Genomic DNA, 25,904 nt, shown 5'->3' with positions numbered 1-25,904 from the left:
TTTATTCAATCACTGTTCGTTACAATGATTTAAAATTTGATTCCATTATTCTTATTCAAGCAGCCGACGTCAGAGTTCGGCATAACGAATGTCGAATAACATTTTATTCGTTGATCTTATTCGATGAATTTACACAAACTGTTATTCCAAAAAAAATTTATTCGAATGAATTTACTCGAAACTTCATTCGAATTGAATTCGATTCAAATCGTTATTCGAATAAAATATAATTCAAACGACTTATTCGAATCGTTGTTCGAATAAAATTTAATTCGAACGACTTATTCGAATCGTTATTCGAATAAAATTTAATTCGAACGACTTATTCAAATCGTTAACCGAATAAAATTTTCCTCGAAAAATTGTTTTCACATTGTTATTCGAATGAAATTTTATCCAAAGGATTTGTTCAAAATCGTTATCCGAATAAAATTTTATTCGAAACGTTATTCGGATAAAATTTTATTCAAAGAATATGTTCTAAATGTTATTCCGATAAAATAAAATGTTTCGGATAAAATTTTATTTTTAGAATTTATTCGTATAAAATCTTATTCGAACAATTTATGCGAAATCTTATTGAAATTAAATTTCATTCGAAGAAATTCCATGCGAAATCTTATTGAAATCAAATTTCATTCGAAGAAATTTCATGCGAAATCTTATTGAAATCAAATTTCGTTCGAAGAATGTATCCAAATCCTTAAACGAAAAACATTGTTCTCGAAAGATTGATTCGAAATATTGTTCGAGTAAAATTTGATTCGAATAAAATGGAAAACTCTGGTCGACAACAGCGGCGTTCAATAAGGGATTCAGCGGAGCTACGGCTCTCGTATTCGCGCGCTTTTCCGCGAACGTCATGGCTTCCGTGCCCGTTCCGCAGCAGTTCCGCAGCAGTTCCGCAGCAGGCGCGTTTCCGATCTTATTACGTTTCGAGCGGTATCGCAGCCTCGCAGTATGCTGCCTGCGAAGCCATCCCCAGAGACAGGCGTTCACGCGTATTCATTTCAATCCGGCCAGTCGGTGGTAGCACATGTTCGATACTGTTTGATAGCGCTCGATAGCGTTCGACAGCGTTCGATATCGTTCGAGGGCCGAACTCGATATTGACCCCGAGTCGGCCGGCCGACCGGCAAGGAGCTCTCCGGATCACCGAGCCACCCGGTGAATTTCAATCGTGTCCCGTGACGAATCCGTTGCGGATGAATAATGGACCAGTTCCGGACTGGATCTACAAGGTGCGCCGCCTCGGGTTCTCACGGGATCCATCGATCACTGGATCCGCCGTGCTTTCACGCGTAAATCGGTAATTGAGCGCTTGGAGAACGAGGTCCAGATTTGAATGGTTCTACGGAGCTTAGAACTTTTTTCTAATGGGTGCAATTAACGTGAATTCGTAGGACCGAGTCTCCTCTTTGTTATGGCATAGGAAAACTTAGGCTGCGATGTTCTGATGCAATTTTACCGCACTTCGAATGGACGTGTGGCACGAAGCGATCATTTTCATCATTTCGGTCATTTGGCTGACTTCGATCGTATCCGTGGAGTTCAACAAATTTTTGCGTCGAATAAAATTGAAGTGGTTTTGAAGCGTAGAGTTTCCTCGTTGCAATGATGTGAAAAAATTGAGTATACGATCGTTTGGTGTAGTTCCACCGCACTTTAAATGCAATGTGTGATCTGCGGTGGTCATTTTTATCATTTCCCACACTTCGTCAGTTTCGATTATTTGTACAGATCGTCAAAAACTGTCGACTTCGATCCAGTTCCCATAAAATTGAAGATTAGAGTTTCCCCTTTGAACGGAAAATTTGAATGTGCGATTTTTTATAACCATGTTGTCACACTTTGAATCGAACGCGCTGTGCGCTGTGTAATCGCTATTTCGGTCGTTTTCGTCGCTTGGTCGACAGAGCTTGGGACATTTTTATCTTCTCTATTCGAATAACAGAGTTTCCCCGTTCCAACGACACTTACGATGATTTAAAAACCGTTTTGTCACGGTACGAACGAAAAGCGTGCCGCGCCGATAGAAAGCGGAGAAACTTTGTACCGCGATTTCTCTATCGCCGGTTCGCTGCAGCAATATCATTTCGCGACTGACGTTATCGCGAAGAATAGCCTCTCACTGTCTAATAGAGACAATCGTTGGGAATTAGCAACTGTTGTTACAGCAACACGGCACGGTCAGGCATCTTTAATTCGTAGCAAGTTAATAGCATGAAACGAGGATAGCGTGCGCGCGACCCGGATGCTCGGATGTTTGCCTGCCGGAATTTCCAAGCGCGCTAGGAGACTCTTGTCGTTCGTTAGAAAAAAAAATGTCCCATCCCCCCCGCATTCACCGAGAGATAAAGAGTTAGCTCTAATTCTGTTACATTTCCTCGGTCCGGGGGAATTTAATAATAATACCCGGCCGCTTGTTAGCTGCTGAATCCACAGTTCTTGCACACTTTTTGCTCCGCAGTTTCACGCATTTTATTTCGTGCCACCGTGAACAATGACACCGGCTATTAATTGACGGTACGGATATTACTCCCCGCAACCGTTCACAGACAAATTTATGCAACCGGCGGTAAATTCTCTACATATTTTACATGACACTCGCACGGGATTCCCTTTTTACCATTTATATTTGACTTGAATATTTGCATTATTTCGAGCTGGTAATACTCGCCGTGCAGTAAATCTCCACGTATCATACGGGAATGAAACGAATGCGATTTTTCCTTCGGTTTCGTTCTACCTTCGTTATTTCCCTTCGTTTATTCTTTTCGTAATCGTTTAAGCCTCATTGCGCGCAATATAAGCGTTATTATAATGTTTACCGAACAGAAAATTTCGCCCCGGTTCGAACCAATATTTAACGAGCGTGCCAGGGTTCGCGTTAACGCCGCTGTTGCAGAAACATTCCGCTTATTTCAGTTCTATTAACGTCGACGTGCATATGTATATCGCCAGGTCAAATGTTTACACGTTCTTTTTTTTTCAGGTAATGCCTGTAACCGATATTATGATTGGCGGTATCATATTACCATATCCTATTTCTAGGATACTACCGTGCTCCGATTCCGAGCCTTGTGTAGACACTTTTGTAATTTTATCTATCCTCACCCCCACCCCCTCCTTCGCGCTCTCTCTCTCGCTCTTTATTATCCATTCTCTTGTCTCACCCTCGTTCTTCATTATGTATCGTTCGATATCGATGTATCAATTAGTCCAGCCTTTTTCCTAGGTTAGTATTAGTGCGACGTTCGTTCATTAAATCACAATTACTTCGTATATGAATATATATAATTTTGTGCATATTCTATTCGTATGGTGTATATTATAATTATTTTTTTATTTTCGCTGTGAAAAGGTTTTTAAGATTTAATTACGTTTAACGAAGATTCTTTGGCTTAGTTTTGTTTAGATTCTGGTTATTTAGTCGACAATATTTACATTATTTTTATTTACGTTATTTTATATTAATCTTTAGACTTTTGTTAAACAAAGTATGGTAGACTTATATTATATTTTTTCTTCACATTGAACGATTTATTTGGACTGTGGTTATGAAGTGAAGAATCTTTTCATTTTTATTAAAGCGAATACAATAAAGTTATATTATATTTTTTCTTCGTATTGAACAATTTATTTAGATTGTGGTTATGAAGCCAAGAATCTTTACATTTTTGTTAAACAAGGTACAATAGGTTTATATTATATTGTTTCTTCAAATTGAACATTCATTTAGACTACATTTATAAAGTCAACAATCTATACATTTTTGTTAAACATAATACTGTAGACATATATTATATTGTTCCTTCACATTGAACAATTTATTTGGACTGTGATTATGAACTCAACGATCTTTAAATTTTTATTGAAACGAATACAGTAAAGTTATATCATAATTTTTCTTCATATTGAACAATTTATTTTATTTATATTATATTGTTTCTTTAGATCGAACATTTATTTAGACTGTATTTATAAAATATCTATAAACTATCTATACATTTTTATTAAACAAAATACAGTAGACACATATTATATTGCTTCTTCACATTGAGCATTTTATTTAGATTGTATTTATGATGTAAAAACAATTTACACATTTTCTTAAACAAAATACAGTGTACTTATATTGAATCGTCGCATTGGACTATTTATTTAGACTGTGATTACGAACTTAACGATCTTTACATTTTTATTAAAAAGATTTTATTTTTTACCGATCTTCTATAGTTATGAAAACACGAATCTTGATACTTTTATGAAACGAAATACACGAACTTGTGGTTGTCCATTGTCCATTGTCCGTGGACTTGTACCAATTCTTTATCTTATGCCTTATTTAGCTTGTACGTACTTCAACTGCTTAAGTCAACAAACCGAAGCAATTACAAATAATGTCATTAACTCGAGAAAAAACGAGAAGTACCGTTTTCCCTGTACCATCCAAAATACATAGGACAGTGAAGCCAGTTGTTGTGGTAGCCAATTACTGTGCCTTCAGTTTATTTTCAAGCATAATTAACTTCATATTTCTCGAATAAGACATGTGACATCTTTTTTTATCTAAATTCAACTAATTATTTGTTTGTTAAAATTAAATACCACAAAAATTATTTCAATTTTTTCATAATAAATTCAGGAAATTTTCTGCGAAGCTTATGAAAATATCACAATGTTAATTGTATCGATAAAACGTATTAATATTATCAAAAACATAAAAGAGTGATTATTTATTTGAATTATTGTTTTTAGCTTCAATTTAAGTAGTTTACTTTACCGTGCACAGTCAGTGAATCTGTTTTTCGCTCGATGCGTTAGTTACTGTTGTGGTTACCACGGGATAGGTCTACCATAATCTCAAATCTCAAATCATCTCAGTCCTACTTTTAAAGAGCAGAGATGTAAATATGAAATTTTGTTGAAGTAGTCATCTCTAATATGAACTTTTAAATGATTTATTATTGCATTGAAATTTTTGTATAGAATATACAATTTATGAAAGTATGATAAGTATTAGATTTAAATCGTGCACAGTTATTAAGACTCGGTAACTGAAGCACAACAGCTGATCGTTGTAGATTAAACCACACACTGGCTGATTCCGAAACATTTTTTTCTTTCTCTTAATATTCCAAGAAAATTTGATACTTGAAAAATTTCTATCGATAAAAAATGCTTCGAAATTTACCTTTAAGTTCTGAAGAAATGTCGATTAAATTCCTAGAGTTATTTTTAATAGCGTTAACTCCCGAAGTCCGCTAACACGGCACAGTAATTGGCCCTTCTACCCTATCTCCCCCAATCTCAAGGATCCATCATCGAAATTCCACAACTACCGTTCCAAGACATCGAACTACCGTGATAACACACAGCAACCAGTTCGCCGCCCAAAGCCTCCATAAAGACTCGCGTCTCGTTATTTTCATCATCAATTCCGCGTAAAATGGCGTTCCTCCGAAAAACCGCACGGAAGCTCGCGGATCAAGTCGTCGGTCGATCGACAACCATGATCCGTGAAAATCCGGGGTACGAATAAAGCGTCCGGGGAATGGCCGAACGAGCGATCCAACAACGGTGTCCGTCGTTCCCAGGAAAATGGTCCGCTAAAGGGCACGTGAAAGTGCCGTCACGACGTCGACTCTTTTGTCGGGCTTAAGTATTAAAGTCCCCACGGCCTTGAGCCGTTATCGCAATCGCGAGGAGACACTCTGGACAAAGGAGGCCGGAGGAACACGCGCTGAACCAGCGGGGCACCCACTCGGACGTGGCCGCTCGTTGGCAGCGTTGCCACCGTTGCCACCATTGACAGCGTTGACAGCGTTGCCAGCGCACCTCGGCCGCCCCGGGCGATTGTCTGAACTAATCCTTTCAACCCTTCGCCGTTTCGCCGGGCTTTTATTAAAAAGTTCCGCGGGCCGGGAATTACAGCGAGGTTAATAGGAGCACGGCTTTAATTTTTTAATCCCGTAATTAATTCCCCGTATGCGTCTACTCGTTCCTCCTCCTCCTCCTCCTCCTCCTCCCTCCACCTCTGCCGACAATGGCCTATTCAGGCTAGCGAAAATAATCCAGGGCCCGGGAATAAGATCTCTTCGAAACTGCTTCCGGCTTCGGACCGAACTGCACAATATGCACTCCAAGTATCCGGCCGGAGACCTCGAGGCGTTTTTAAACTTGATACGTTCAATTGCCCTTTCAGGTTATCCGTGACACAGAGCTTTTAAATAGCTCCGGCCTTTCTCAGTCAGCCTGGGCGAGTCCAGTGAATTTTTCTACTTCGGCTGCCATTTTGTTACCGCTAGGTCTATACAGCGCTAAAAGCAACTATTCGGTTCACAAGAAAGTAACTTCGATTTGCATCAATAGATAGCGTTTATTTTTGCATTGTTATTCTTTTGTTAAGGTTAGAATTTCTTTGTCCTCGGCTTTGGTAGTTGACACGTTTCATGTTACTATAGAAACAAATTCCGTGTAGCTTTGTTCACAAATGATAGTTTGCTGTCAATTTTAACCCTCTATGGGCCCATGTAACTTTCAAGTCACAAGTAAATATATCCACATTTTACCAAATAGTTTTAGTTTTTTTCACAAGACGATGTATACGTCTTAATTATATAATGCCTCTGAAATAACCGATAACAATATTGATGACGGTTGGCAGCACCATCAATATGAAATGTCAAAGTAAATACCTTGCAAGTTGTCTGCAGACAGAAACCAAAGGGACCATTTTGTGCAATTGAGATTATGTGTGCTTTTGTCGGCGTTTACTAAATAAAAAAATGCGTATATAATATCTCTGGGTTCGTATATCAATAACAATTTATTTATTTGCTCTTCAATAATCATTTTGTTACCATTTGTATATGATACAGTTTTGTAACTTTCAGGTTACATTGGGAAATTGTGGTGAATTCGAGTGTATTTAGAATAATAGTTGTGCTTTCTTCTATTTTCAAATTTATATATCAAATATCCAAAATATGGATACAAAATCATATAAAAATAAAAGAGGAATTAGAATTAGACGCATTAGCGGTAACAGATCCGAAGATTCTTTATTAGATTCTGAGTCCGATGAAGATCATCCAGTAGCATTTACCAGACGACGCGTAAATATTATCGACAGCGACGATGAATTTGGTACCGAATTATCATCGGATGAGGAAAATTCAAGACCACAAAAAACTATTTGGCAACCAGTTCCAAATGCAACGTACATCTATATGTAACGCCAAATCCAAACTGTTTTATGGAATTTCACGCTTAAGCATTTATGCACAGAAGTGGAAACATTGTAAGCCGTTGTTACTTCAAAGTTACAAATCGAATTAGTGGTAATAAAGTTGATTAAACTATTAAATATATTTTCAATTAGCATATATAGGTTTATAATAATAGATTTTCCGTTGCATAAATTTGTTTATATTTAAGAACAAAATTCGGCCCATAGAGGGTTAACGTGGAGTGCAAAAATGAACATTCTCGACACATTTTACTTTTTTATTTCCATAAAGGCAAGAAAGCGGCCGAGACTCGCAAAGAGATATGCGAAGTTTATGGCGTCGATTGCTTAACAGAACGCACGTGTCAGAATTGGTTCAAAAAATTTCGTTCCGAAGATTTTTCACTTAAAGATGACCAACGTTCTGGTCGACCTTCTGAAGTTGACGATGACAAAATCAAAGCCATAATTGAATCGAATCGTCGTATAACTGTACGAGAGATTGCAAAAAGGTTAAATGCATCGCACACAACAATTGAATATCACATAAGATCTCTTGGACTTTTTAAGAAACTCGATGTTTGGATTCCGCATGAATTGAAAGAAATTCGCTTAACACAACGAATCGGTATTTGCGATACGCATTTTAAACGTAATACAATCGACCTTTTTGTGAAACGAATTACCACTGGTGATGAAAAATGGATCATTTGCAATAACATTATTCGAAAAAGGTCATGGCCCAAGCGTGATGAACCAGCACAAACCATATCGAAAGCTGAATTGCATCGGAAAAAGATCATGCTGTCAATTTGATGGGACTATAAAGGTATTGGGTATTTTGAGCTGTTTCCAAGCAACCAAATGATCAACTCAGATGTTTACTGCCAACAACTTATGAAATTGGAGGAAGCAATCAAAGTGAAAAGGCCAGAATTGGCAAATCGCAAAGGAATCGTGCTCCACCACGACAATGCGAGGCCTCGCACATCTTTAGCAACACGTACAAAATTATTGCAGCTTGATTGGGAAGTGATGTCGCATCTTCCATATAGCCTTGACCTTGCACCATCGGATTATCATTTATTTCGAAGTTTATAAAACTTGTTAAATGGTAAAAATTTCAATAATAACAATAGTCTCAAATCGCACTTGATCGAGTTTTTTATTGATAAGGACCAGAAGTTTTACGAGCGCGGAATCGTGAAGATACCAGAAAGGTGGCAAAAGATCATCGAACAGAATGGAATATATATGACTGATTAAAGTTCATTTCATGTATAGAAAAAATTGAGTTTTGTTTCACATTGAAATTGCCAAACCATTCTTTCCTGCCAAACCATTATTTTACATTGCTTCGTAAAACTAACAAGCTCACATAATTTGTTTATATATATTTTTGGTGCTGTGCTACTCGGTTATTCATTTGAATGTGGCGACTCGGTATGTTCTTCGTGGATAATAATATTTTATTGTCATTTTTGTTCGCATCATTCGTTGCTCGACTGTCAATGTTATCACGTCTCTACGCGTTTTCTTTTTATAATTATATTTGATATTGGTGAAAGTTTATTCGTCGTGTATATTATAATTTAATTCGTTGCTTTCAAACATTATTTTATAAATTCGTTTCCTCGTACTTGAGTTTCGGATTCCTTTCTTTTAATTTTATATGTATCTCGTGATTCCTTTGTCTTGTCTTTCTTTTGTGCTGATTTAATAGAGCCTCTTCACGATTCTCAATATTTTATTCAGTTCTACGTTCGGGACTTATAATGGATTTCTAAAAATATAATCAATTATCCCGTTATAAAAGATTTATAAAGATGTAGTCAGTTATGCTCTTATAGAAAAAAAATCACTAAAGTCAGTTAATTGTCAGTTCTGATTACACATAAAATTATGGTTCTCATAATTTTGGTTTTCATATAATTATAATAATTTTCCAGTCTCACTTTTATCAGCAACAATCTTGTGGACAAACTGATTGCATTCGTGATGTATTCTGACGTATAATCAACCACAGGAGTGGTTCATTTTCTACCGGTTGTTAATTAGAAGGAATAACATAGCGAAGGGTACAAATCTTTCTTCCCTTTCAATGCTGCTCAATGATCATCGGAATCACGGAGTCAAAGTCGCCCTCGGATCTCGATTCTCGATTCTCCGGATCTAACCGCGGCACACATCGAATCGAAAAGAAAAGTCGTCGCTCCAAGAAAAATCTTAATGGCGTCGGAGGATGCAATCAGCCGACACACTCTTTAATCTGAAAGCAACGTCCTCGTCCCGGTGCCAATAAGCTGCCCCATTCCAGTGCAATTTCGTCGCAGCCCTCCCTCCCGCCCCTCTCTCTCACTCGCTCTCTCTCGCTCTCTCGGCCTTGTAATTAGCATCCGCAATTCGCTGGATAATCCGATTCCGGTCAGATCGTCGCCGACGAAAATCCCCGGCGTCAAATTGCTCGTCAAGCTTCTTTCGTCAATCTCTCGCGAACACTCTCCGATGACCTGTACTTACGATCGCTATTTTATTATTCTAGGTCGAATCACAGTGAATTTCGCCATAATCGATCTTTACAGAACGATCGTCTTCGATAATTAAAGATTTTGTTTTTGTTTGATTCTGTATGATCAACATGATTTTCTTTGAGTTTTCGTTCGATTCTTTTTTCTTGCACTCGACGATAGTCTTATGTTTCAATTTGATACTATTTAGTCCTGTTTGATTCAATTTGCCTTGATTTTTGCGGACTCTGTATGAGCTTGGTTTAATTCTGCTTGATTCGCTGTAGATTTATTTAATTCTGTTTGATTTCCTCTAGTTTCATTTCGTTTTATTACTTACTAGTTTACTTCTGTTTGATTCCGTTCGATTCAATTCACTTCCCCTCTTGCCCTCTGGCTCCGTATAACTTTAATTTATTAGGTTGGCAACTAAGTAATTGCCGATTTCAGTTATAGATGTCTCTCACTCCCATTTTTATGATATCCGTAAATGTTATATTACAAAATTACTATTATTATTATTATTATTATGTTATTTTTTATTATCCGTGAATATTAGCAACTGGATAAATTGAATGCAGCGGTCAAGGAAAAGCGACCAGAATTGGTCAATCGTAAAGGTGTCATTTTCCAGCAGGACAATGCTAGGCCGCACACGTCTTTGTCCACTCGGCAAAAATTGATGGATATTGCTTGGGAATTGATGTTACACCCACCATATAGTCCTGATCTCGCGCCATCGAATTACCACTTATTTCGATCCCTGGACAACTCCCTTCGTGGTAAAACTTTTAATGATGATGACGCTGTAAAATCTCACTTAACTCAGTTTTTGGCCGAAAAGGATCAGACTTTCTACGAGCGTGGAATTTTCAAGTTGTCGGAGAGATGGCAAAAGGTCATCGAACAAAATGGAAAATACATTACAGATTAAACTTCGTTCCAAGTAAAAAACAATTTTTTATTTCATTGAACAAATCGGCACTTACTTAGTTGCCAACCCAATAGTTTCACAGGCTGTTCTTTGATTCTGTTTGATTCGGTGTGTTTCTACTCGATTGATACTCTTCCGTTTTGGTTTGATACCGTTCACTAATGTTTGATCCAATTAGCTCTAGACTTCTTCGATTCGGTACTCAGTTTTATGTAGCTTGATTCGTTCTAGATTTATTTTTACGGTCCAGTTTGCTCCAGTTTGCTCCTGTTTGATTCCGTTTGATTCAATTCACTTTCCCCTCTTTCTCTCTGGCTCCGTATTACTTTAATTTAGTTCTCCACGCTGTTCTTTGGTTCTGTTTGATTCGGTGTGTTTTTACTCGATTGTTACTCTTCCGTTTTGGTTTGATACCGTTTACTAATGTTTGATTCAATTAGCTCTAGTCTTCTCCGATTCGGTACGGTCTCAGTTTTATGTAGCTCCATTCGTTCTAGATTTATTTTTACGGTCCAGTTTGTTTCTGTTTGACTCTGTTTGGCTCAATTCACTTCCATCCGGATTTCATCTGGCTCTGTATAAATCTATATCGATCCGACATATTGGTTTTTGTTTCTATTCAATCATATTTGCTTCCACTCGATGGTCTCCCCTTTTGGTTTGACGCCGTTTGATTCTGTTTAATTTAATTTGCTCTAATCTGTCCTCGAATCAGTATGATCTCAGTTCGATTCTAAGTGTATATCTTGTGTATGTGTGTATGTCTGATTTAATATGGTTGATTATATTTCCGTCTGTTTCCGTTTGACCCTGTTTGTTGCAATTCTCATTTCTGATTCCATCCGATTCCGTGCAACTTTCGTTTGTTTCCACGTGTTGTTCTTCGGTTATGTTCGCTTCTGTTTGACCCTGTTTGGTTCTGTTTGCTCGCGTCGTTCGTGTACAGATCAGTCTCGTAGCTCGTCGACGATCGAACAGGCTCGAAGCGGTCTCCGCCAGCCGGTTTATCGAACACGATCATCGTGGAACGTGATGGCGGTTGAAAGCAGTTAAAAAGAACCGAAAGAATAATTAATGCCCGGCACGTACTTCGGCTAAGAGTAGACCGATACACGTACTCCCCGGGATCGAAGTTCCATCGCCGCCGGCTGAAAAGTTGCGAACTTCCACGACGCCGTCGAACGTAACCGGCTTCTTTCGGAACCGTGTTGTATCTGTACCTCGTATCTTCGGGATTCAAGTGACAATTTCTTGTTCAACCCACGGGCTGCGTTCTCGTAATTGCTGCATACAACCTTTGCCGGTAGAACTGGGCCAGAATTCGCGCTTCAACAATGTCATATAATAAATAATATTGAACGCGTTCGATTCTGAGCTGCTGAACATAAATTGTTGACAGAAACAAATTTTTAACAATTTGACTGTAACCCTCAAAAATTTCGTAGAAATATAGTATTTTATTTAACCCTTTGACTACTGTTGGCGCCTATTGGCGTCCGAAACATGTTGGCTTCTCGGTACTGTAGGCGCCTATTGGCGTTCTATTTTTTCATTTATTCGATTTAGCGGTATATAACACATTTATATTATATAACTATGTTTCTGGAAGAAATTTAACATTTCGTAAATTTCATTTAAATTTAATAAAACAAATATTAAGAAGATACAGCTTAGATGAAACTAATGGATATAAATTAAAAGGTAAAGATACTAACAACGAACCTTTTCGTTTGACACAAAAGCATTTTCCGTCTCCATATGAAAGCAATACAGCAATTCGGAAAAGTGCAGGGCGTAAATGTGTAGTGTGTGTAAAAGATGATAATACAAAGGTTACACATTACGAATGCAAAAAATGTAATGTAGGATTATGTGTTCATCCATGTTTTAAAATGTATCGCACGTTATTATATTACTAAATTTGATTATTAAATATTGTAAAAAAAGCTTGAAATTAATGTTCACTTCAAGTAATATTGGTTTGATGTAATAGAATTCAGTATTTTGAATATTTTAATATACTTCCTCAGAAATGCATGTCTAACGAAAAACTTCGCCGTACCCAGCGGACGTCGCGAGTAAATTCGTACCGTACCGTACGGCCGGTGCGTGCCAAAGTCTGCCGTAGCCAAAGGGTTAAGCAAATTTAAATGAAAATATCTTATCAATTACTTTCCCAATATTCTCACGTTTTACGAATCCTAACCAAACTAGGAAGATACAATCGATTAACGTGAAACTTAATCCTTTGCAATCGGGGCCAATTTAACACGAAATCCAAAATAGTTCTTCTGACCTATAGTATTTCCATGGAAATATACAGGGTACCCCAAAAATGTCTCGCAATCCGAAAGTGGCGGGTTCCTCAGGTCATTTGAAGCAACTTTTTCCTTTACAAAAATTTTCTCCGAGGCACCATTAACGAGTTATTAACGAAAAACAGTGACCAATGAGAGGCGAGCTCGGCTGGCGCGAGGCGACCGAGCCAATGAGCGGAACTGGGCTTCGTGCGCTGGTTGGCTGGGCCGCCTCGCGTCAGCCGTACTCGATTCTTATTGGTCACTGTTTTTCATTAATAACTCGTTAACGGTGCATCGGAGAAAATTTTTGTAAAGGAAGAAGTTGCTTCAAATGATCTGAGGAATCCGCCATTCCCGCTTTGCGAGACATTTTTGGGACACCCGGTATATAACCTACCGCATTTTATACATATGAAGTTTTGAATTTTGTGACTCATGCTACAGTTACACTTTTAACAGTTTTTTAAGAAACATAAACAAATTTGATAATGTTAAAATTATTTCGAAACACGATATGAAAATTTTCAATGGTTCTTTAATTTCCTTGATTTTCAAGTCTGAGTAAATAATTGCATAATTTACATATGAGTACATATTTACTAAATTTCTCAGCTTTCAAATGTAAATCGTCGACATGAAAATATTTTTAAACTAGATAACAACGAAGTTATAACCCAAAACTTTTCAGTACAAAATCAGAGTTGAGTACCATTTCGCAACAACTTTTCTGTAGCCCGCTTCTGAATTCTTACGCAGCAGGAATTATGGAATTTTTAAAGATCTCGAAGGCAATGAAAGAAGTCGTCGGAAGATATCGACGTCAACCTCGATGCGCGAAGTTTGAGGGAACTCGGTCGTAACCAATTTTATAGGTATCAGTTTTCTGTACGGTTCCTCTGAATCATTTACAAAGTTCCAGATTGTACACCCGCAAAAGTTTTTAGCGTTATACCTGTGTGGTCTTCTGACGTGAGTATTGATTTCTCTATGCAGTTTATGGTGCAAGGAATATGGCGTTGTTCCAGTGATTGGAACTGTGCGGGCGTGTCATCGGATAACGTGCCAAATTAAAATGAAGATACGAAATCACGCTAACGCAGAACATCTTTCTTCGCCGAAGGATCCGATATAAATTCCAACGATTATTAACTCTTTGTGAACAAGGATCTTTTAAAGGACTACAAATTATTTCCTAAGAGAAATAAATTTAGTTCATACACAATTGTGTATCGTGCAGAGCTGTTACATTATGTTAAATTACATTGTAATTCAATTTTGGAATTTAATTAGATTGTGTTTCAACTATATAGTAATTCAACTACGTTGCATTTCAATAATTATGTAGTAATTCAACTACGTTTTATTTCAATTACATCGTAATTCGTAATCTTAATTCAATTACAACGTAATTCGTAATCTTGATTCAATTACATCGTAATTCGTAATCTTAATTCAATCACAGCGCAATTCGTAATCTTAATTCAATTACATTAGAATTCGTAATCTTAATTCAATTACATCGTAATTCGTAATCTTAACTCAATTACATCGTAATTCTTAATCTTAACTCAATTACATCGTAATTCGTAATCTTAACTCAATTACATCGTAATTCGTAATCTTAACTCAATTACATCGTAATTCGTAATCTTAATTCAATTACAGCGTAATTCGTAATCTTAAATCAATTACATTGGAATTCGTAAATAATTTACATCAGAATTCGTAATCTTAAATCAATTACATCGAAATTCGTACTTAATGTAATTTAATTACATAGTATTTTGTAATTGTATTCTAACTGAAATTACGATTACGTTATAATTTAATTGAGTGTGTAACTTACGAATCATATTGTAATTTAATTGCACATGTGATCTACGAGTTACACTGTAATTTAATTTATTTGAAATGTAACTTGAGAATTGCATTGTATTTAATTCAAAGGAGATATAAACTACGAATTACATTGTAATTTAATTAAATGCATATGAAACTTACGAGTCACATTATAATTGAATTCAATTGTGATCTAACTTGCGAATTTCATTGTAATGTAATTGAACGGAGATGTAATTTATGAGTTATACTTTAATTATGGACATCTGAATTACGAATTACAATGTAACTGAATTATAATGTAATTATAATTCCTTGAATAATACAATGCTAATTCTGCACAACTCTGTTATCAAAAACCAAAATACAGTACATTCTCCCTAATTGACGTTCAGCTTGGAAACAAAAATGGACAATTTGGGAAGCGGAGATACGATTATTCGAGTCTTGCGGTTTATTTTTATAGTTATAAATTGTTCACAATTATAAAAACGACCCTCTCTATTCGCATCCTGGGATTTTTAATTATTTTGTATGTGAGACAGTTTTTTATGCGGTACCTATTCACTGCATAAAACAATTATTTCTTAAATTTATTTTGTATTTTATTAAATCTTTTTAAATTAATTTTTTTTCGTTCGTGCGTTTTTTATACGGTCGCTGTTAACAGAACGAGACAGATTCGAATATATTTTATGTATATAATTGAATAATTTGTTATATTTACATTTGGTATCGAAAAAAGGATCAAACTGTTTCACATAAATAGTAGAAGTGAAAAGAACAGCTTTGAGTGTACAGTAATGTCTCTCTAATTGACGCAGAGATTGTCCACAAAGATGAACAATTTGGGAAGAGGAGATACGATTATTCGAGCCTTGCGGTTCGTTTTTATAGTCAACGAATTGTCAACAATTATGAAAACGAACCGCGAGGCTCGAATAATCGTATCTCCTCTTTCCAAATTGTCCATTCTTGTGTATAAGCTGAGCGTCAATTAGGGAGAATTTACTGTAATGGCAAAAATTAACAATGTAACCCAATCTTCTGTTATCTGCAAGATCAAGCAATATCCGGTAATAAAATCAACAATCCTGACGTCGTCAACATATCAACTTTCTTTCCTGAAAGAGTTGAACCATGAAATTCGCATTTCAGAAATTTCAACCGGTATCGGAAGCAGCTTTCCAAACAAGAATATCAAATTTATACCAGTCGAAACTCTTCCAAATACTTCCAAATAAATTTCCAAACTTCCAAACATGATTCTTCCCAAGGAATCAAAAATGCAGTCTCCCATATTTGTTCTTCATTTCCTACTTTCCACATCGCCATTTGTTCGGAGAGTCGCGTGTCGTCATATCTCCAACGCGAACAAATAATAAATCGCACGTCCGATACTTCCGACGTGCATCACTGGTGATCAAACAGTCGCACAAAAAAAAAACTGTCAGAACGGCTCGATTGAATTCTTTGTCCTATCGTTCTATCGGCGAACAGCTTCGAGCGAATTCGGCATTCCGCGGCTCATCGAGCAGTTCCGCTGTTTCGCCCTGCATCGATCTAAAACGACGCACCATGTGCGCCTGACCTGGCTCGCGAATCGCCGATAAGCCCGGTATTAAGCGGTCTCTATGAATAATGAAGATGTTTTTGCTAGGTCGACGGAGTCAAGCTGTTACAACGGCTGCGAGCGAACAGTGCGACAGAAACGTAGTGTCTGTACGCTGTCGTTCGATTTCAGACTGGCTGGTACGTACCAAGGACCGATCAAGGACAACGCGCATTAGCAAACCGTGGTCACAAAAATTAACTAGATCGATGGATTAATTCGATTTTTTGGCGTAGACGAATTTTTTGGCCGTCGATTAATTTGACTGGCGATGTTTAGACTGCGAATTTTCATGCAAAATAAAAATGTCCTGCATCAACTCTGCAATAAGTAGAAGATAAATAGTAGATTCACTCGATCCTTAATCATTTTAATAGACTAAAAATAATACATTGATATCTTTAAATTTTTGTTAACTTTCGAATGTGTGAAATTGTAACTGCTCCATTTTTTAACGAATACATAAAATCCGCAGTCCAGTGATAATTATACATTAATCAACTTCCTTCGTTGATTAATTAATCAACGTCGTTCAATTAATCCTTTGCAACCGACCACTCTTAACCAACGTCTTTATTAAAAAAAAGTATCAACAACGCGCATTAGCAAACCGTGGTCACAAAAATTAATTAGATCGATGGATTAATTCGATTTTTTGGCGTAGACGAATTTTTTGGGCGTCGATTAATTTGATTGGTGATGTTTAGACTGCGAATTTTCATGCAAAATAAAAATGTCCTGCATCAACTCTGCAATAAGTAGAAGATAAATAGCAGATCCACTCGATCCTTAATCATTTTAATAGACTAAAAATAATACATTGATATCTTTAAATTTTTGTTAACTTTCGAATGTGTGAAATTGCAACTGCTTCATTTTTTAACGAATGCATAAAATCCGCAGTCCAGTGATGATCATTCATTAATCAACTTCCTTCGTTGATTAATTAATCAACGTCGTTCAATTAATCCTTTGCAACCGACCTCCTTTAACCAACGTCTTTATTAAAATTCTGGAAATTAATTGATTATTGAAAGTATCAACAAACGCGCATTAGCAAACCGTGGTCACAAAAATTAATTAGATCGATGGATTAATTCGATTTTTTGGCGTAGACGAATTTTTTGGGCGTCGATTAATTTGATTGGTGATGTTTAGACTGCGAATTTTCATGCAAAATAAAAATGTCCTGCATCAACTCTGCAATAAGTAGAAGATAAATAGTAGATCCACTCGATCCTTAATCATTTCAATAGACTAAAAATAATACATTGATATCTTTAAATTTTTGTTAACTTTCGAATGTGTGAAATTGCAACTGCTCCATTTTTTAACGAATGCATAAAATCCGCAGTCCAGTGATGATCATTCATTAATCAACTTCCTTCGTTGATTAATTAATCAACGTCGTTCAATTAATCCTTTGCAACCGACCTCCCTTAACCAACGTCTTTATTAAAATTCTGGAAATTAATTAATTATAGAAAGTATATCATAGTCGGTGTAAATGTGGAAAGTTTTAATGTGACAAACAGATTGTAAATATGTTTTCAATAATAGGGAAAATGTCGCCGATTCATTGTTTTTCGGATGATGGAAAAACAGATACAGAATTTTCTCATACGTGAAGGAAAATGTGTTTCGGTCATATGATACCTTGTATCCCTTTCTTTTGCATGATTTTATATTCACGTTTCTGTAAATTTTTTCACATTGAATATCGAAAGTTCTTTTCATTATTTAACACACTTGTTGAACACGTCGACCTATTCACGACTAACGCTAAGTTTATAAAATGCATCTTTTTGACACGGCGGTCAACATCATTCAATTTATGATCATTGAAATTCTAAAAAAGCATTTATCACGAATTAAACTAATAAATTTGTTTCATTCGACACACGAACCATTGAAAGCAGAATTGGGGAAAGTCAAGAAAGCTAATTTGCGGATAAATTGAAAGTTCTGTAAAATGCAATAACGTACAAAATTGCAACTTCATAAATGTAAAAAGAATTAAATAAAATAATAAATTAAATATGATTCAATAATATCAAATAAAGCTAGCCAAAAATTAATTTACACACCACTTTCCCTTTAAACAGCTAATATATTATAATGAAAAATCTTTAATATCGGAATAGATATGTATGCTCATTATTTTGATAAAACAGCTGTTTTTAATATTCCGTAAAGCTAGTGTTAATAACAGCGTGTTGAAATATTGACGATAATGTTTATTCATACAAATAAAAAAATACATTCAACTTTTATTCTATATTTAACTTTTCTCGCACGATTTTTTATTGAAGTCTTTCTAAGGAAATATAATCAGAGAGAAATTCTTTCGATTCTTCTAAATACTTGTTAACCACGTAATCCAATTTACGATTGACTTATGATAGCGTGTACATTGAATAGAACCGCGTAAAAGTCTCGAGAAAAAAAGTTGCCTCATAAAAAAAATGAAAATATATATAAGTTTTATCATACATTTAATTTCCTTTACTTCATACTTTATTCAAGTTTTCCACACTTTCTTCGCATTGAACACGGGAAAATTCTTTCGGTTCTTCAAAAAAACTTGTCAACCACGTCATCCAATTTACGATTGACTTATGATAACGTGTACATTAAATAGGATCGCTTAGAAATCTCGAGAGAAAAGTGTCGCCGCGGCGCGGCCCACCAAGCAAAAGCGGATACAGGAAACCCCGAGCAGGATTTATGCGAGTGCCGGCCAGAACTCGCCGCACGTTTGCTTGAGGAATTAACCGGGGTTTCCACGGTGAAACGCGCTATCTATTAACCTGTACGTAGCCCAGGCCCGAGAAGTATTCATCCCCCGAGTCTCGACAGCAGAAGCGAACAAGGTAATCCCGCTCGTTAATTTCCCTGGGAATCGATGAATAAGAGCTGGGCCACGTTTCGAAGATTTACCGAGGCCCCCTTATGGTGACGCGGTTCGAGCACATGGGCCACCAATAGAATCCGCCACCAGCGACGCGGGTACCAATAATTTCAGTATTGGTTACACTGAAAACGCTCCTGCGAGCTTCGCAGGATCTGCCCTCGGAGAATGCGCCGAAAACAAAGCTCGGCAAGAGAATTATTTCAAATATCTATGCGACGACATCAAGTGCAACAACATTGGTCAATGTAAAATGATTTTGCTACATCTGGAAGAGGTTTGAAAGATGCATGACAATATCTGGAATAACTTCAGAACAGGAAAGACAATTTTAGAAATACCTGAAGTAATTTTAATGGACGTAAGACATTTTTTATACTGTTCAGAATAATTTCAGAACGTGATAGACAACTCTGAAAATATTTGAAGCAATTTTCAAATATGTAAGACGACTTTTAAAATATCTGGAATAACTTCAGAACAGGAAAGACAATTTTAGAAATACCTGAAGTAATTTTAATGGACGTGAGACATTATTTTAAATGTTCAGAATGATTTCAGAACGTGATAGACAACTCTGAAAATATTTGAAGCAATTTTCAAATATGTAAGACGACTTTTAAAATATCTAGAATAATTTCAGAATAGGGAAGACAATTTTAAAAATACCTGAAGTAATTTTAATGGACGTGAGACATTATTTAAAATGCTCAGAATAATTTCAGAACGTGATAGACAATTCTGAAAAGATTTGAAGCAATTTTCAAATATGTAAGACGACTTTTAAAATATCTAGGATAATTTCAGAAGAGAAAAGACAATTTTTAAAATATCTAAAGTAATTTTAATGTACGTGAGACATTTCTTAAAATGTTCGGAATAATTTCAGACCGTGATAGAGAACTTTGTGAATATTTGAAGCAACTTTAAAATATGTAAAACGACTTTTAAAATATCTAGAATAATTTCAGAACATACGGCGATATTGAAACATGTGAAACAATATGAAAACATTTAGAATGAATTTCTAGCGTGGAAGGCCATTCTTGAAACATCTAGATTCATTTTAAGCCAGTAACATTATTCTAGAACGTCTACAATGATTTTCGAACACGTAAGACAATTTTCGCAACATTTACAGCAATTTCGAAACCGGAAAGGCAATTTCATGAATACCTAAAGCAATGTTAGAACACGTAAGACAACTTGAAAAATATCTAAAGCAATTTTGGAGCATGTAAGACATCTCTACGACATCGCGAAGCACATCTGAGTTTGAATTAACAATTAACACAATGATACGACAATACACAGAGAAGCAGACAACGTGACAATATGCCAATAACCGAACGATTGCCAGAATGGTGATTGAGGATAAATTATTATTGCACTGGAAATCTTTCGGACATTGCTACTAATAATAAGCTACAAATTTTAAAAACCCACAGGACAAAAAAACCCTTTCATCGTAAATTGTTACTATCTCTAACACTAAACCTACCGAGCTCTGAACGCGACTCATAAAAATGAAACAATTTAACTTATTTAGACTTTTCGCGATATTTATTGCAATACAAGCTCGCACACAGGAATTTATTGAGTCATTTCCAGATTTTTGAAATAGTTTGTATCTTTTCGTGTAATACAGAATTTGACAAATAAACTTTCCTTGAGATAATAGTTACATATCGAAATAGCATTCTCAAACATATTCGACTACATAATATTCATATGTAATTACTAGGCTGGATTTTAATTACTAGTGCATTTTTATGCATTCATGGAAAAATTGGGTAGCTGCAATTTTAGATATTTGAGAAATTAAAAACATTTCGAATCGTCAATGTACTATTTTTAATCTACTAAGATGATCGAAGAAAGAATGAAGTTGCTACTTGCTTTCTATTCCCTGTAATTCATACAAACTAAATTTATTTGTCAAAAACAGTTTATTTGCCATTCTGTATTACACGAGAACATACAAATATTTATAGTACACTTATATATAGTACTTATATATAGTATATATAGTACACTTATATATAGTACTTATATATAGTATATATAGTACACTTATATATAGTATATATAGTACACTTATATATGCACTATATATAGTACACTATAGTACTATTCCGAAAATCTATTCTTTCCCAGGCCCGGCCATTTCTTAAGTAAGAGTCTTCATAATTTCAACAGTATGAAAATAAAACATGCGAGACCGATCATATCGACCGGAAAGGTAGGTCTAGTGCTAAGCTCGATTCGAATGAATTTCATACAACATTGAAAAATCGTCGACGGCGTAACATCGCCGGAGAAAAAGAACACCATGATCAGTATTTCCGCTCGTCGATCTCTTGAACGAATAAAGCTGGGTCGACGAATAAAAACTGTCGCGCGTAGAAACGGTGTGTGTCAGCCGGGCTAGCCAAAGTGTTAGCAAAGGACTACAATGATCGCAGCTACGCGAGAATACGATGGAGACGGTGAGACATTCGACACCGGTTTAACGACGGGGTTTTTTCATGGCAGACACTACGGGGATGGCTAGTGATAAGACAAAGGTAGAAAAGGGAAAGAGCAGACTCACCACGTTCTCCGCGAAGAAGGTGTCCTCGTGGCGCTTGGTAGGCAGGTCCAAGAAGACGGACGACCTCGAGCGATCGTAAAGATCCACGTCCACGTAGAAGTCGAAGAGCGGCGCGCCGTTCACCCTCAACAGCCTCGAGACCAGCGGCGTGATGTCGGCGGGCGCGATGCTCTTCGGGGGTAGATAGCCGCCGAGTTCCCGTAAAAGCTCGTAAACTGAAACAAGCGATCGTAAACAAGTTTTAACGGCGTTCTGCGAGAGGTGAGCCGCCTCGAGGTACGTGCCGGACGAACTCGAATTCCCCGCGCCTCGAACCGAGACCTATCGATAAGAACGCGCCGGAAAACCTCGGCTCGTCGGGAACAAAGGGAACCCGGGGAATGTTTGCGAACCACGTGAAGCGCCGCTTTCCAATCGGAGTTGGGAGAAAAGTAATCTGATTAACGATTAACCGTTATGGCAAACATGAAATCATGTTCATGATTAACGATTACGATTAATAAGTAATCAAATGATCACGGTTCATGAATAACTTAAGCAATCGAGTAACCATTATTACTGAATAATTTATGTAATCAAGTGATCATGATTACTGAATAATTTAAGCAATCATGTACTCATGATTGATGAATAATTTAAACAATCAAGTAATCATAATTTCTGAATAACTGAAGTAGTCAAGTGATCATGACTACTGAATAATTTAAGCAATCAAGTAATCATGATTATTAAATAACTCAAGTAGTCAAATGATCGTGATTACTGAATAACTTAAGTAATCAAGTAATCATGATTAATGAATAATTTAAGCAATCCAGTAATCATGATTACTGAATAACTCAAGCAATCAAATAATCATGATTATTGAATAACTCAAGTAATCAAGTGATCATGATTATTGAATAATTTATACAATGAAGTAATCATGATTAATGAATAATTTAAGCAATCAAGTAATCATGATTACTAAATAACTCAAGTAGTCAAATGATCGTGATTACTGAATAACTTAAGTAATCAAGTAATCATGATTAATTAATAATTTAAGCAATCAAGTAGTTATAATTACTGAATAACTGAAGTAGTCAAGTGATCATGATTACTGAATAATTTAAGCAATGAAGTAATCATGATTACTAAATAACTCAAGTAGAGTTAAACGATCGTGATTACCAAATAACTTAAGTAATCAAGTAATCATGATTAGTGAATAATTTAAGCAATCAAGTAATCATGATTACTGAATAATTCAAATAATCAAGTGATTCTGATTACTGAATAACTCAAGTAATCAAGTAATCATGATTAATAAATAACTTAAGTAATCAAAGCAAATATAATCGTTGATCATGATTAGACCGCGGATCTTTATGCGAAATAGAAATAATCTGCATCAATTGAACTAAACAGGCGTTAAATAGAAATGTATTTTTTCTTCAGGCAGTTTTAATAAATCGAAAGCAGCGTGACGATATTCTTCAATTTATTTGATGACTTGCCTACTCTGCATTAAACTTGCCCATTTTTGCTGTGAATGCATAAAATCCGCATAATGATTAATACAATAATCATTAATCGTGCAACGATTACATTCCTTCATTACGATCAACTGGAAAATTTGGTATTATGCTAGTTAACCGTTTTGCGCTCGAGCAACCCTGAGCCATCACTAAAAATTATTGGATTGCCAAGAAAGTAATTTCGGTTTCCATCAATATTTAGATAGCGTTTATATTTGCATTGTCATTCTTTTGTTAGGGTTATAATATTCTTATCTTCAGCTTTGCGTGATCGAGTTTTTTACTGATAAGAACCAGAAGTTTTATGAGCGCGGAATCATGAAGTTACCAGAAAGGTCATCGAACAGAATGGAAAATATTTGACTGATTAAAATTCATTTCTTGTATAGAAAAAATTCAGTTTTATTTCACATTGAAATACCGAAATTACTTTCCTACCAATCCAATATAATATCGTGTATCCAAATAACGTTTACATTGTCAAACCTGTTTTTCATTTAAAATAAACTGTTAAAATTGTCATTGTTGTACAAGTTACAAGACAGGATTTCGTACGCATGAAACGTGATAAGTCATGTAAAATAGAAATACTGTATCGAATGCGTGATGAAATGTGTTCGCGTGACAGTGTATACACCCACTGTGTTCTGTTACTATATGCGATGTTAAACAGAAGGAAAACGTTGAATCTATGGTGGACGAGATAAACCTGGTTCGATCCGAGCAACAACGATAAAGTTTGCGTAGTCGTTTGGTGGCTGGAATTTGGTTCGCCGGTGATGGTTAACGCGCGGGCCATTCTTCAGGGTCCATTGTCGAAGACGGCAACGGACGCACACGCTCGGCAACCTAATAAATTCCGTTGTTTATCGAGCGAGCCGTGCCCCCGTAAGTTAGTCGGGCTGGCCGGCTATTCCGGGTAAACACTGATAATTGCGATTCAACCGGGTTTACCCGCGAGTAATTGCCGTTTATCCGTAACCGTTCGCTTGTTGGGGCGACGCGCGCGATTTCGTGCGCTTTAACCGGGCGAGGCGACACGATAAGGCGTGATAGAGAGAGAGAGAGAGAGAGAGAGAGGGAGAGAGAGAGAAAGAGAGGGAGAACGGGAACGAGAGGGAGAAAGCGGGAGAATGAGAAGGAGAACGGGAAAGAGAGGAAGAGAGAGAGAGAGAGAAAGAGAGGGAGAGAAAGAAAGAGAGGGAGAGAAAGAAAGAGAGGGAGAAAGCGAGAGAAAGACAGAAAGAGAGGGAGAAAGTGAGAGGAAGACAGAAAGAGAGGGAGAAAGCGAGAGAAAGAGAGGAGAAAGAGAGAAAGAGAGGGAGAAAGCGAGAGAAAGAGAAAGAAAGAGAGGGAGAAAGCGAGAGAGAGAAAGAAAGAGAGGGAGAAAGCGAGAGAAAGACGGAAAGAGAGGGAGAGGGAGAGAAAGAAAGAGAGGGAGAAAGCGAGAGAAAGACGGAAAGAGAGGGAGAAAGAGAGGAAGAGAGAAAGACGGAAAGAGAGGGAGAGGGAGAGAAAGAAAGAGAGGGAGAAAGCGAGAGAAAGACGGAAAGAGAGGGAGAAAGAGAGGAAGAGAGAAAGAGGGAAAGAGGAAAAGAGGGAAAGCAAGAAAGCAAGAAAGAGAGAAAAAGAGAAATAGAGAAAGAGAGGGAGAGAATCGGCCGGCGAAATGTCGCGCGACCCTTTCGCATACCCGTGATCACGCAACGCGGCCGGCTTAAGTAAATGGCAGAATTCAATTTAAACTGGGAATTTCCAAGAAACAATCAATTCGCCATCGAGCCGAGGCAAGCCGGCGAACCGCCACACAGTGCGGCCGTCAAGGGCCAAAATTTAAAAAAGTCACTGCATTCATATCTATTCGAGACTATGTGTATGATGCGATAAAATATCTAGATAATCATATTTAGCAACAGAATGTTGAAGAAATTTAGCATCAGATTAATTTCAAGCGAGTTCTCCGAGCGAATATTACGAGGATCAAACAGAGTACGTTAGTTCATAACGCAGCTTGTCACATTGTCTTAGGAACAAAAGGCTACTTTACCCGGTACAGATTTACCTGACCAGACGCTACACGATTGTAATTAATCTACAGAAATTTTGTAATACTTATATGCGATACAATAATCAATCCGAAATGAAATAATTAGTTCGATTTATTTTCCTACGCTTTAGACAAGGTTTGAAAACAAAAGGCTCGAAATATCCGGAGATTTTGTTTTTGAGAAAAGTTGGGATCTTCCGAGTTGTTTAATAAAATATGTAGCCGTAACCGGTCGCAAACCCATATAAGTTAAATTAATGAAAAATATTTCGGACAAACGTCACTCGATATTCGGCCAACAAGAAATTGCGTCAATCAAAATCTGCATAGAAGTTCTTATTCGATAAAAGATAAAGGTGCCAACAATTTCTTTTCGAAATCATATAAACTTTTTATGCAATTCGATG

General features: G+C 36.6%; 1 protein-coding gene across 2 annotated transcripts in view; it reads right to left on the bottom strand.

Moving 5' to 3' along the window:
• The window catches only part of LOC117224888 (neprilysin-1), a 323,108-nt gene that overhangs the window by 125,684 nt on the left and 171,520 nt on the right, over positions 1-25,904 (bottom strand). For both annotated transcript variants that reach the window (XM_033478087.2, XM_033478088.2), the window contains exon 6: positions 21,931-22,145. In XM_033478087.2, the coding sequence (XP_033333978.1) occupies positions 21,931-22,145 (215 nt within the window). The remainder of the gene's footprint in view (positions 1-21,930; positions 22,146-25,904) is intronic.

Source organism: Megalopta genalis, chromosome 13 (genome assembly GCF_051020955.1).
Source record: "Megalopta genalis isolate 19385.01 chromosome 13, iyMegGena1_principal, whole genome shotgun sequence".
Taxonomy (NCBI): Eukaryota; Metazoa; Arthropoda; class Insecta; order Hymenoptera; family Halictidae; genus Megalopta; species Megalopta genalis.
The sequence above is the reverse complement of the archived record's forward strand: the minus strand, read 5'-3'. Positions and strand labels throughout refer to the sequence as shown.